This window comes from Mirounga angustirostris, unplaced genomic scaffold (genome assembly GCF_029215605.1).
Source record: "Mirounga angustirostris isolate CCGP_5_RB_7025 unplaced genomic scaffold, mMirAng1.0.hap1 SCAF_4, whole genome shotgun sequence".
Classification (NCBI taxonomy): Eukaryota; Metazoa; Chordata; class Mammalia; order Carnivora; family Phocidae; genus Mirounga; species Mirounga angustirostris.
In genome coordinates this window covers 155,322,535-155,336,352 of record NW_026991712.1, presented here as the reverse complement: position 1 = coordinate 155,336,352, position 13,818 = coordinate 155,322,535, and the positions used below count along the sequence as shown (strand labels likewise).

The 13,818-nt window shown below is 46.8% G+C and overlaps 1 protein-coding gene across 2 annotated transcripts in view; it reads left to right on the top strand.

The window, feature by feature from the left end:
- The first annotated feature begins 1,321 nt into the window (after positions 1-1,321).
- Positions 1,322-13,818, top strand: part of KIF2C (kinesin family member 2C) — a 19,993-nt gene continuing 7,496 nt past the window's right edge. For both annotated transcript variants that reach the window (XM_064589274.1, XM_045897848.3), the window contains exons 1-10: positions 1,322-1,507; positions 2,579-2,673; positions 5,269-5,370; positions 5,541-5,589; positions 8,204-8,326; positions 10,316-10,438; positions 10,969-11,069; positions 11,691-11,786; positions 12,230-12,284; positions 12,370-12,532. In XM_064589274.1, coding sequence (XP_064445344.1) covers positions 1,444-1,507; positions 2,579-2,673; positions 5,269-5,370; positions 5,541-5,589; positions 8,204-8,326; positions 10,316-10,438; positions 10,969-11,069; positions 11,691-11,786; positions 12,230-12,284; positions 12,370-12,532 — 971 coding nt within the window. In that variant the 5' untranslated portion in view covers positions 1,322-1,443. The remainder of the gene's footprint in view (positions 1,508-2,578; positions 2,674-5,268; positions 5,371-5,540; positions 5,590-8,203; positions 8,327-10,315; positions 10,439-10,968; positions 11,070-11,690; positions 11,787-12,229; positions 12,285-12,369; positions 12,533-13,818) is intronic.

The window sequence follows — 13,818 nt, the reverse complement described above, 5'->3', positions numbered from 1 at the left end:
AGCCATTCTCTTAGCTGCATTTACATTATCCCTTCCCCAGGCTAGGCCAGCATAATCTCTTGCCTGCTAAATGATCTCATTTCCAGTCTTCCCTTTTCAAATCAGTTGTCCACGTATCAGCAAGCCTGATAGACATAAAATCAAATGTAACTCAGAACTTGTCATTCCTCTGCTTAAAATTCTTCAAAGACTTCTTTTTACAATCAAAGCCAAAATTATTTACTATGGGCTAGAAGATGCTACGTGTTCTCACCCCTCTCCTCTTGCTTTCCAGCCACAATGGCTTCTTTCAGTTCTTCAAACAAGATCAAGTTCTTTCCTGCCTCAGGGTCTTTGCACACACAGTCCTCAGATCTTAATCTGGGATGCTCCCACCTTCCTGCCCTCCATTTTGACATAGTTTGTTCCTTCTTGTTCTCTAGACTCAGGTTAGGTATCTCTTCAAAGATTTCTTCCCTAGCCACTTTATCTAAAGTAGGTTCCTCCATTATTTTCTATCTCAGATCTCAGTTTCCCTCAGAGCACTTACCACAATTTGTAATTTACTTGTTGCTTCTTTGTGTTCCCTGCTCACATTAGAAATGTTAGGTTGGGCGCCTGGGTGGCTCAGTTGTTAAGCGTCTGCCTTCGGCTCAGGTCATGATCCCAGGGTCCTGGGATGGAGTCCCACATCGGGTTCCCTCCTCGGCGGGAAGCCTGCTCTCCCTCTCCCACTCCCGCTGCTTGTGTTCCTGCTCTCGCTATCTCTGTCTCTGTCAAATAAACAAATAAATAAAATCTTTAAAAAAAAATAGAAATGTTAGGTCAAGGAGGGCAAGAACTGTATCTTGTTCACTATTATTATCTTTAGCACCCAGCACCATGCCTAGCACGTGGAAGACAATAAATGTCCAGGTAATGTCTCCCAAGCACTTTAAACATAGTTCCTCATTTAAATTTCGCAGTAACTCCGTGAGGGAGAAAGCATGCGCCTCATTGTGCAAAGAAGGAAACCGCGAGTCCAGTTTCTAAACTACCCAAGGTCACTGAGCTAGTAACCGGAGAAGTGGGGATGTCTGAGGGACCCCACAGTCTCAAACACCATTCTGGAATTTCTCAGTTTTGGGGAACCCTGCAGCACAGCGAGCTTCCGTGTAACGTCGGTAAAAGTAAACTTCCCACCGGCTACTGCCAAGCTCCCAGTAGGCCCAGCGCGCGGGGGTGTGGCCAGGCGGGTGGGCGGTCCTAGGCGCCGGAAAACCGACCCGAGACTACATATCCCAATAGGCTGTGGAGGGCGCCGCGGACTGGCGGAAGCGAGGTCGGTGGCAGCGTGATGACGTTATGAAAGACGCTGGCGCGCGGGATTTAAACTGCGGCGGTTTGCGCGGCGTTAAGACTCGATAGGGTTAGCGGAGCTGTGGCTTTTTTTGCATTTCGTGTTTCTCTTCCCGGCGACTGCCCATGGACTCGTCGCTTCAGGCCCGCCTGTTTCCCGGTCTCAGCATCAAGATCCAACGCAGTAATGGTGAGGGGCGGGGTCGCGAGGTCAAGGGGACCCGTGGGCTGTGAGACGGCTGAAATTACTGCTTCCCCCCCCCCCAAACAGCAGGGTCGAGACACTGTTGGGGATTCCCCCGCTTCCACCTGGACTGCGTGTCTGCACCGGCCGTCGGTCTTTTCTGCCCAGGTCCAGGGGCCTCCACTGGCGGTGGTTCCCCTGCCTGTCCTCGGATGTGGGCGGGGCTCCTCCAAGTCAGTGGATCTCCTAGGGAAGTTAGGGTTGCTGGATTCACTTCGCCTCCAGAGTTCTCCCCTGAAATTGCCTTGCTTTGGTAGGGACCTCGGCTTCCTGGCCCCTTTACTCTCCTCTAAATATTCCGCACTTGCAGTATGTCAGGCACTGGGATTCAGGGTTAATCAGGCAGAAAAGATCCTTGCTCTACAGGAGCGTGCAAATCTGTTCTCTTTTTTTGGTTAAGCAGCTACCGCATCTCTGGCAGGTCTAATACCCTGTCATTAGGAGAATGGTCAGACATAATGTCAGGAGTGAGGTAGGGAAACCTGAGGGCACTAGAGCCTCAGTGCGTGTTGAGGAACAGTACCGAAGGACTAGAGTGACTTCTCTGCCCAGACATACCTTCACCTCACTGTAGGCTCTCTTTTGAGTGGGGGGTGAATCCTTATCCCCTGCAGCTCAGTTTTTTAAAAAATATTTTATTTGTTTATTTGATAGAGACACAGCGAGAGAGGGAACACAAGCAGGGGGAGTGGGAGAGGGAGAAGCAGGCTTCCCACTGAGCAGGGAGCCTGATGCGGGGCTCGATCCCAGGAACCTGGGATCATGACCTGAGCTGAGGGCAGATGCTTAACGACTGAGCCACCCAGGCGCCCCTGCAGCTCAGTTTTAAGACCTGTTCCCTGCCTTCCTCATGGTGGGATATTCTAAGGGTGAGGTGCCAGGAGGTTTATATTATCTTCTAGTGTTAAAAAGAAAGAAAAAGGCAGCTGTCGCTTCCTTCAAGTCAACTCCACATTAGAGTCTCTGTGGGATTCTAAAAGTGAAAAAGATGGGTAAACTGGACTTTTCATACCATAGGCATAATCCACAGTGCCAATGTAAGGACTGTGAACTTGGAGAAATCCTGTGTTTCAGTGGAATGGATAGAAGGAGACGCCACAAAGGGCAAAGAGGTAAGTTCTGTGAGAATGCCTCTACCACATTTAACACCTTCCTCCTTAAGAGATCTGTGTGAAGGGGTGCCCGGCTGGCTGAGTCGGTAGAACAAGCAACTCTTGATCTCAGGGTCCTAGTTCTAGCCCCATGTTGAGCAGAGAGATTACTTAAAAAAAAAAAACAAACAAAAAGATCTGTGTGGAAATGGAACTTGTGAGAGCCTTGTTTCTGATGCTGCCTTGTCCTCCCTAATCTTAAACACGGTCCTCTTTGGATGCTTTAGGATTTTATTTAGTCAGGCCTGGTCTAAATTGAAGCAATCAACAGTTTCTGGTGTGTTTGTAGAAGACAAACTGCACAGAATCCTAAAACCTTGCTTATGTACCCTAGCTTCTGAGTGCAAACTACCTATGACAGTTTGGGGAGCAAAACTGATAATCCCGTTGAGGAGACAAAAGTATTTCTGAAACACCAAAGAACCGAAGGCAACTTATGATAAATGGCACAGATGAATACTGCTAGAGCAGCTCAGAGGTGGTAACTCACTGAGGATGAGCTTGACTGGTGGGGGTGGGACGGGAAGGCTTAGCAGAAACAGTGAGATGGCCCTTCTAGGGACTAGTGAAGAAGCTTGTTCCAGGCAGTGGAAGGCTCAGGATGCTGGACAGTTGAAAAAGGGGACAGAGGGTCTTCATCTCTGGCACTAACATGTTTAAGGTTTTATTCTGTAGGCGTTGGGGAGCCTCGGAAAGATTTTGAGAAGAGAAGAGGTGTGACTAAAGCATTTATGTTTTAGAGGCATTGTGGTGTAGTAAAAAGTTCACCGGGTTAGAAGTATAAAAACCTGGATTCTAGTCTGGCTCTGCCACTATCTTGTATTCTGAGGCACGTTTTCAACTTTCTTAGAAATTCAATCTCCTCACCAAAAAGCGAGGATGATAGTATCTACCTCATAAGGTTGTCGTGAGAATTTATTCAACAGATAATTTTGTACTGGTTTCAAAATGCCAGATGGCATCCTGTGGTGAATAAGACAGACCTGGACCTCCTTTCCTGGAGCATAATGTGATAACACAGGAAAAGGACTTGCCTAGCATAGTGCCTTCTGGTAGGTATGCAGATCTTTAGGTGGTATATTTGAGAAATAAAAGGATTGAATACTTTACACTATCTGCCCTTGAGTCAAGAGGTTCCTAAAATTATTTTTAACCAGCTATTAGTAGTTCCTTGTGGTTTTTGTTTGTTAGCTTGTTTTTGTTGTTTAGAAATATAGCTCTTGTAGGGTCTCACTCCAGCTCAATACTGCCTTTGGAAAAAGGTCTGAACGTCTTAGTGAGGCATTCAAAGCCTTTTCAGGATCTGACCCCAGTCAACCTTTTTCTTTGTACCATACGCTCTTCTTCCAAAGTATGCTGGGCCAGGGGCAGATGGGTCCGGCCCCCACTCTGTGACCATGCCTAGTGCCTTGCTACCTTCACACTGTCACTCTTACTCCTCCTCCTGGGATGTTCACCCTGAATCATCAGTGTGAGAGTTACTTAATGTCAGAACTAGGGTTAGATCATTGGTCTCCTGTGTTGTTTGTTTTCTGTGGTTGAAGTGTCAGAAACAGGAGTATGTAGGAAGGGTCTGTAGCTGTCCAAGAAACGGGGACAAAAGTGTGGTTCCCCAAGTACTTGCCAGGTTTTGCATTCGGTGATTCTATTCTTGTCCTGTGCTGCCTTGGTTTCTAGCCCTCTGTGCTTATGACTTTGCCATTAGAATATGAGCTAACTGAAGGCAAGGGCAATATATGTCTTCATTCATCTTTGAATACTTTCCCCCCTACTGCCTTAATTGCGTCTAATAAATGTTTGAATAAGCTAGTTAATAAATATAGGTTGCATATGTAGGAGGTGAAGCTTTCACCCTGGAGTACATGCTTCAGCTTGGAAACATTTTGAGATGCAGATAACCAAGTTGGTACTGTGTTGTGAACTGCTGTGAACCGTGCTCATGAAGTTTGAGTTGTTCCTAGAGGGTTGCAGGACTCTGGTGATGTAAACCTAGAATTGTGACCTCATTACAGACATGAGCAGGAAGTAGGGAAGGCATGAACAGGAAGCCGTGACTGGGGAAGAAGTTTCTGGGCCCAGTAGAAAATGTAGGTAGACTTAGGGTTATGTAGCAGCTCTTGGGAACTTGTCCCCGCCCATAAGATCCAGGACGGCCCTCCATTTTGACTATCTCCAGGACAGTTAGAACTCATTTCCTCCTCCGTGTCAGCCATCAAGAGGTGCTCAGGGGACTGTGCCCAGCAGGACCCCCTGCCCAGCAGAACAGTAGGGGAGCCAAGTGGCCTAGCTCTACTGTGGACTACCTGTTTGCCTGTCTGTCTGCCCTCCTCTTTACCTCGTTCTCATCACTGACATCTACCATTGGCTTGACAATCAGGAACCAATATCCATCTAGATGGTAAACCATGACTAATGACTATTTGTTTATAGTTATTAGTACTTGGTGGAACTTAAAGTTGGTAAATTCTGAATTTGGGGGTAGCCTTGGTTGCAGAGATGCAATTGGATTGAAGAAGCTATGTTGTTCCACTAAAACTTTTTACTTGCTCTTTGCAGATTGATTTTGATGATGTGGCCGCAATAAACCCAGAACTTTTACAACTTCTTCCCTTACACCCAAAGGATAATCTGCCCCTGCAAGAGAATGTAACGGTCCAGGTAGGTGCTTGTCATCCAGCCGAACCAGTGCCCCAGATGATCTGCTTGGCTTGTTGGCTTTTGCTGATTTTCTGGGACTTCCTAGGACTTCAGCATAACACATGGACCTAAGATAGGTCCTTGAATATTGTTAGGAACCATTTATTGTGATGGTTTGTTCTGTTTTTCAGAAACAAAAACGCAGATCAGTCAACTCCAAAATTCCTGCTCCGAAGGAAGGTAAATGGATTTCTCTTGGCTTGTCATCATGGGGTTTGTGCCTGGGATAATGTTCCTGGGGCACAGGAAGTTGTGACATAGACTCATTGCTCCACTTTAGCAGGTGTGGGCTGAGTCCTGTGCTGTCTTCCAAGCATCTTAGTGAGGAAGAATCCAACCTACAGGGAGGTAGAAATAGGGAGATTTTAGTCAAAGAGTACAAGTTTCATGGGAAACTTCACTTCTGGGAAATAAGTTCTGGAGATCTCATGTATAACATCTGGTCTGTGATTACCAGCACTGTATTATATACTTAAAATTTTACTATGAGGGTAGATCTTATATTAACAACAAAATAAAAACAAACAAAATACAAAACAAAGGGAGCAGAAACAGACCTTAGGAAGTGATGGGTAAGTTTATGGCATTGATTATTATGATAGTTTCATGGGTGTTTACTTTATCTCCGGACACAGCAAGTTGAATAAATACCTACAGCTTTTTGTACTTCAATCGTACTGCTTTAAAAAAAAAAAAAAAAAAAAAGAATCCAGCCCTTAGGCCAACCTCCCAAGGACCTGATATATTTGGGAAATTTGCCAATTGGCCTAGAAGCCTTTCCCATAGAATCCAGAGCAATAAGCAGCCACTCATGGGCTTGTTTTCTTTCCTCAAGGGAACAGTGTGCCTTGGAGTGAGGTGGTGAGCAGGCCCAGAGAAAAACTAGGTCTGGGCTATTTGGAAGTATAGTCGATGGTGCTATGGAGATCAGGGGTGGGGTGGGATGGGAAGAATAATAGCATTGCCTTGAAGTCTAGGAGAAGGTTGGGCTTTCTCCACGGAAGTAGTCCGAGTACACCAACTCTGACTACAATAGTCTGTAGCTATAGGGGGTGGGGTGGCTGTAGGTGCAAATTGCCCAAGACATCCAACTTATGACTCAGAGCCAGCTATCCCTCGAAGCCTGTGTGGCCTGTCCCAACCAGGGGTGATCACTGCCCTGACGTGGTCCAACTACCACAGGGGCCCAGAAACCACTTGCCTGGACCTTCAGGTTGGGGGGATCCCAGGTGGAAGGTGGTGTAATTGCAAGCTTGGGCTGGGCCTGAGTGGTGGGGTGCTGGCCCTCTTGCTAGCTATACTGTAAGGACCTGCAAGAGAAATTGGAATGGTCTTACTGCATATGCCTGTCCTCAGAGGACATTGCCCCAGCCCCGTCAATGAAAAAAATCCTAATACGGGTACATGCTATTCAGCAGTAGAAATGAAACACAAGGGTGCCTGGGTGGCTCAGTTGGTTAAGCGACTGCCTTCAGCTCAGGTCATGATCCTGGAGTCCCGGGATCGAGTCCCACATCGGGCTCCGTGCTCAGCGGGGGGTCTGCTTCTCCCTCTGACCCTCTTCCCTCTCTTGCTATCTGTCTCTCATTCTCTCTCTCTCAAATAAATAAATAAAATCTTTAAAAAAAAAAAGAAATGAAACACAAGATGACAAATCTTTTAGGAAATAGGAAAATGATGATAATCTATGCTTTTTTTTTTTTTTAAAGATTTTATTTATTTATTTGAGAGAGAAAGAATGAGACAGAGAGAGAGCATGAGAGGGGGGAGGGTCAGAGGGAGAAGCAGACTCCCTGCTGAGCAGGGAGCCTGATGCGGGACTCGATCCCAGAACTCCAGGATCATGACCTGAGCTGAAGGCAGTCGCTTAACCAACTGAGCCACCCAGGCGCCCAATAATCTATGCTCTTAATGAAAGACATGGATTATATAGAGCCATCAGATCAACGTAGACTTAGGAGACTCAGAAATTCAGTACAAGTTGGTGTTTGCCTATGTTACACCGGGTGTTCTATTTCCAAGTTTCTGACTTATTTCGTAGGTGATGAATTGTTTCTCTCTTATGGAGGGTAACTATATAAATGGGTAGAAGTTAACAAGAATTCAAATACAACTCAGTTGTTTCTCTCACTTAAGCATTCTTCTAAGATTCCAGAAAATCAATGTAACTGACCCTGCTGATGTAGTGATCCGATGATGTGGCCCAGGCCTGGCTCTGTAGAGCATCCTGGAGCAGTGGGAAGAGCCCAGCGTTTGGAATCTTGACAGTCTTGGGTTCCCATCCTGGCTCCAACACTTACTGACTGAGTGACAATGGGCAGGTCACTTAATTTCTCTGAGCCTTCGTTCCCCCCTTCCACCATATGGGAACACTGATATTTACCTTACAGTGTTGTTTTGAAATATGGGAAGATTGTACAGTGGTAGGTGTCACTGCAGTTAAGGTTTAATAATGCTTTTTCTCAGAGATTAGGTCTGCCTCTTCAGAAAGGATTTCAGATTGGCTGTAAGGTCCCTCCATTTACTTGAGACAGATGCTCTTGTGGGAGATGTCCTTGCTCTTGGGAGCTCTCAGATGGGCAGAACGAACAGATTAGTTTTGGGGTCACTAGTACTTGGCCTTTCTAATGTTTCCTTTTCCTCGGGTAGAAGGAACGGGAAGTTGGTGGGCTCCTTTCCTGGTGGTCTGGACCCGTCTCACCCTATACAGAATCTTGGAGGGTTGCCCCCCAGTGGCCCCCACTGGCCCTCCTGATCTCGCTGCACTGACTGGCCACTGCCCTTGGTTCTCCAGGTCTCCGCAGCCGCTCCACTCGAATGTCTACTGTCTCAGAGGTTCGCATTACCACTCAGGAGAATGATATGGAGGTAGAGCTACCAGTGTCTACAAATTCCCGCAAGCAGTTTTCAGCTCCCAGTGAGTAATGAATCTGTTTTCCCTGTTTGAGGTTCTGGAACAGCTCCTCATATATTGCCCTGTCCTGTTCTAGAATATCCTGAGATTCCTACATTCCCCTGGCTTCAGGTCTGTTCTGGCGTGCTCCCCCCCGCCCTGCCCCCCGCTCCCTTATTTGGAAATCATTTCATTTTACTCTTTTAATTTTATTGAAACATAATATATATACAGAAAAGCAAATTATCATTGAGTATATAGTTCACAAACTGAACACACTCATGTAACTAACACCCAGATCAAACAGAGCATTACTAGCAACCCAACAGCCCCCCTCAAGCTCCCGACAGTTCCTAAGCCCCTAAGGGTACCTATAATCTTGACTTCTGATAGCATAAATTAACTTTGGACTTTGTATAGGTGGAATTTTAAAATATTTTTAAGGGCACCTGTGTGGCTCAGTTGTTTAAGCGTCTGCCTTCGGCTCAGGTCGTGATCCAGCGTCCTGGAACTGAGCCCCATGTCGGGCTCCCTTCTCAGTGGGGAGTCTGCTTCTCCTTCTCCCACTGCCCGTAGTCATGCTGTCTCTCAAATAAATAAAAATCTTTAAAAAAAACCCTAAAAATATTTTTAGTTGCTAACTTTTATTAGATAAAGCAGGTGCAGATTTTGTAAGATAAATAGTCATTACGTCTTATATGTCAAATTCAGCTCTAATAAAATGAAGGTAAATAAAAGGGTCACAACCAGGTATGGGAAGTAATGAGTTATCATGGGATGTACCTTTCTGGGTTGAATCAGTATGTTTAGTTGTGGCTCAGGTTCCTGGTTTTGTTTTTTGTTTTTTTAAGATTTTATTTGTTTATCAGAGAGAGAGAGACAGACAGGTAGAGGAAGAAGCAGGCTCCCTGCTGAACAAGGAGCCTGATGCGGGGCTTGGTCCCAGGACCCTCGGATCATGACCGGAGCCAAAGGCAGACACTTAACTGACTGAGCCACCCAGGTGTTCCACTCAGTTTCCTGTTATTCCTGGCTTTTCTGTCTGTTCCTGTTAGCCATCCAGGATCCAAGGCTTTGGAGAAGTCAGAAAATCCTGGCTTTTCTTCCAAATGAGTAGAAAGCCCTGGCCTGAGAACCCAGGCTTGGGTCAAGCCTAAAGTCTTCAGGCCTTTAAAGGCTTTTCCTTTGTGGTGAAGTCCATACTGAGCTATTTACATACCCTTTCAGATATATATACACACACATATATATATTTTTTTTTAGTTGTTGTTTTTTTTTTAAGATTTTATTTATTAGAGAGAGAATGAGAGAGAAAGAGAGAGAGAACACATGAGAGGGGATAGGGTCAGAGGACGAAGCAGACTCCCCGCCGAGCAGGGAGCCCGATGCGGGACTCGATCCCGGGACTCCAGGATCATGATCTGAGCCAAAGGCAGTCGCTTAACCAACTGAGCCACCCAGGCACCCTAAAGATTTTATTTTTTAAAGATTTATTTATTTATTTTAGAGACAGAGAAAGAGAGAAAGCAGGGGGGTGGGGGAAGAAGGAGAGGGAGAGAGAGAATCTCAAGCAGACTCCCCTGAAGTGGGGCTCAGTCTCACCACCCTGAGACCACAACCTGAGCCGAAATCAAGAGTTGGACATTCAACCAACTGAGCCACCCAGGCGCCCCTTAAAGATTTTATTTTTAAGTAATCTCTACACCCAACATGGGGCTCAGACTTACAACCCTGACATCAAGAGTTGTACTGTCTACTGACTGAGCCAGCCAAGCACCCCACCCTCCCAAGAATTTTGATCCCAGGAGCCAGCCCTCGTAGAGAGACTGACTGGGCTCAGGGTGTGGGCTGAGGTGAAGGGAAAAGCCCAAGCTCTGATCACACGGTGGGAGCCTGAGCCCTTGCTGAGCTGCAGTCGGTTGCACCTGTCCTGGCACATGACCTGCTAGGGCTCAGAGGAGCACAGCTCTGGTATGCCTGCCTGCTTCGCCAGTGACTCTTGTTCCCCCACAGCTGGCCCCCCTAGGCCCTCCTGCCCGGCAGTGGCTGAAATACCATTGACGATGGTCAGCGAGGAAGTGGAAGAGCAAGTCCATTCCATCCGAGGCAGCTCTTCTGCAAACCCTGTGAACTCAGGTAGATGTGCCGAGCTGTCTGCTCTCCTGCTCCTGGTGCAGGACAGGTTGTTCCATCTGTCCCAAACCTGGCCTGCTTTGGCACCTGAGTTCAAACCATGTTTGTCACATGGGGGCATGTTTTCCTGTGTCTTTGGCATCAGTCTTTCACAAGAGGTGACCCTGTCCCCACTAGCTGACAGGAGCCCTCGGATGTAGTTGAGTTGTTGTCACAGCTCAAGTCTTGGCCGACACCTGAAAGATAAACCAGAATGACCATCAAGATCAATCAGGGATGGTATCTCCTCTTCTGATTGTGAGAAAATGCCACAGAGGCATGGAGAGAGCTTGGGTTAGGCCTAGAGTGCTTGTGCAAGTCTTTACTTTGCGGGCTTGGCCCTCCCAACAGTCACATCTGTTGCTGCCTCTCCTTGCATGTGGTCGTTTAAAAAAAAGGTCTAGGAAAGGCCCAGGACTCAGTACAGCAGCTGAAGAGTAGGCCGGCTGGCCTAGACAAGTAATAGTGGGCTTCCTTTCCCCTGCTCCCCACAGTTCGGAGGAAATCCTGTATTGTGAAGGAAATGGAAAAAATGAAGAACAAGAGAGAAGAGAAGAGGGCCCAGAACTCCGAAATGAGAATAAAGCGAGCACAGGTACTTTTCTTAGGTCAAGGGTTTTGAGACAGATGTCCTGCACCCTCACCAGCAACAGAGATACAGTTGGGCCCCAGCATTTCTGAGGCTCCAGTTCTGATATCTAGGACATTTAACTGGTTTCTCAGGACTCAGAGAAGAAATAAGTCAGATAGTTTCTGAAGCCTTCGGGTGAGGAATATTTCATGCTGACCAATATGTGTGGTGGCAACGGAGCTACTGGGCAGAGTTGCTTCCCTGCCCAGCCCCCCCGGTTGTGTTGGCGGGGGCGGGGGAAGTGCTGCAATGGAGTTCCAGTTTGGAGCACTTCCTCTCAATTGGGTTCATTGCTCTTGGGAATCTCAACCTGCTGGGCTCCTAAAAGGGGAGAGTGTCTCTGGCCCTAGTTCCTAGAGTGGTTTAGTACATGCCTAGGCAACCCCTGCCTGTCTCCATCTTCAGGGCTTTGTTCGTGAGTTCTCAGCCTAGAGCCAGGGTGGGAGGAAGTTAAGACTGGGGGGGCTTTGTCAACTGAAGGGCTATATGCATGTAAAGAGCTGTTGCTGCTTAGCACTGAGCTCTGAGAGCACTTATATGTCGGCATGTCAGCCATCTGTCCTTTTTCGCCCTTGTCCCAAACAGGAGTATGACAGCAGCTTTCCAAACTGGGAATTCGCCCGGATGATTAAAGAATTTCGGACCACTTTGGAATGTCATCCGCTTACTGTGACTGATCCTGTAAGTAAGCCCAAAGGGCTTCTACCTCTCCTTCCTGAGTAGGTGTACAATTGAGAGACAAATTTCCCCTTTAGGAGAGTGAGACCCTACAGGAACCTCCACTCACCCTTGAGGAATTTTCAGTACCCTTTGGTGGGCTAGAGCTAGTAAGGCTGGATGGGAGAGTCTGATCTCCAAAACTCCCACCCTCCTCACTTGCATAGGTTGGCTAGATCCTTACTAATAACCATGCAGGTAGCACTGAAACCTGTAGGCAGCAGAGTGAGGAAACTGGGAAGGAAATTCAGAGCTGTCTGCTGTGCTCTAGAGCAGAGCGGAGGCAGGGGTCCTAGTGTCAGGTCCTGGCCCCTGAGTGGGCCAGACACGGGACTGGAAGAGGAGGGGTTCTTTCAATACTACTCTGACCTTTCACTGGCTGGTTGCCTTCTCTCATCCTCTTGAAGATCGAAGAGCACAGGATATGTGTCTGTGTGAGGAAACGCCCGCTGAATAAACAAGGTAAGCCCTGATCAGTCAGAAGGAGGCTCTGGACTGACATCCTCCGTGTCCAGGAATCATCCCCTGAAATACTCTCCTTCTGCAGAATTGGCCAAGAAAGAAATTGATGTGATTTCCGTTCCCAGCAAGTGTCTCCTCTTGGTCCACGAGCCCAAGTTAAAAGTGGACTTAACAAAGTATCTGGAGAACCAAGCCTTCTGCTTTGACTTTGCATTTGATGAAACAGTTTCAAATGAAGTTGTCTACAGGTTAGTCTCTTGCCTTTTTTTTTCCCCTTCTCCCAGCCTTCCTCTTTTCCATGCGGGACATTGTGATAACACTACTCACAGCCACACTGAACTCTGAGACCTTCCTGATCTCATATTTTCTTTGGATCAGCCGTCACAGAGCTGGCTCCGGCTCTGACTACAGCCTTGACTCCGACTCCAATTCCCAGGCACCAGGAAGGCCCAGCTTGGGCTTGTCATATCCCATTTTGCATCTTTAGCAGCCCATCCTTGAATGGCTCATAAGTGAGGTATTAACGCATTGCACTCTGCTGAGGCTGGGCTGGGCAGGCTGTAGGGGTTCTTTCAGTATCTTATGCAGCCACTCTGTTACCCACTAAGCTTAGCAGACTCTGCACACACTGGGATTGCTTTGTCTAATACAGCACCCACAAGCCTCATGTAGTCTTTAGTTCTTGTTCCGTTTTTTTAGATTTTTATTTTTAAGTAATCTCTACACCCAAGGTGGGGCTCAAACTCACAACCCCCAAGATCAAGAGTCAAATGCGCCATTGACTGAGCCAGCCAGGCACTCCATCATGTAGCTATTTAAATAAAAAATAAAATTAAGAATTCAGTTCTTCTTCTTCTTCTTTTTTTTTTTTTGGTTTAAACTCATGACTCTGAGATCAAGAGTCGCATGCTCTACCAACTGAGCCAGCCAGGCGTCCTAGAATTCAATTCTTTAGTCATATTAGCCACATTTTAAGTGCTTAATAGCCATATGTGGCCTCGGCTGCTATTAGCACAGTAGAGAGCATTTCTATTATCACAGAAAGTTCTTTTATTTATTTATTTATTTTTTTAAAGATTTATGTATTTATTTTAGGGAGAGAGTGAGAGAGCATGCACATGGGCAAAGGGAGAGAATCTTTCAAGCAGAATCCCCGCTGAGTGCAGAGCCCAACGTGGGGCTCCATCTCCTGACCCTGAGATCATGATCTGAGCTGAAACCAACAGTCAGATGCTTAACCGACTGAGCCACCCAGGCGCTCCATCACAGAAAGTTCTATTATCAGGACTGCTCCAGACCAGAGGATGACAAACTACAGCCCATGGACCAAATTTGGCTCACAATCCCTTTTTATAAAAAGGGCTCTCAAACTAAGAATGAATAGTTTCTATGTTTTTAAAGGATCTTTTTTTTTTTTTTTTTTAATGTGACAGCTGGGCGCCTGGCTAGCTCAGTTGGTGGAGCATGCAACTCTTGATCTCAGGGTTATGAGTTTATAACCTGCCGTTGGGCATAGAGATTACTTAAAAATAAA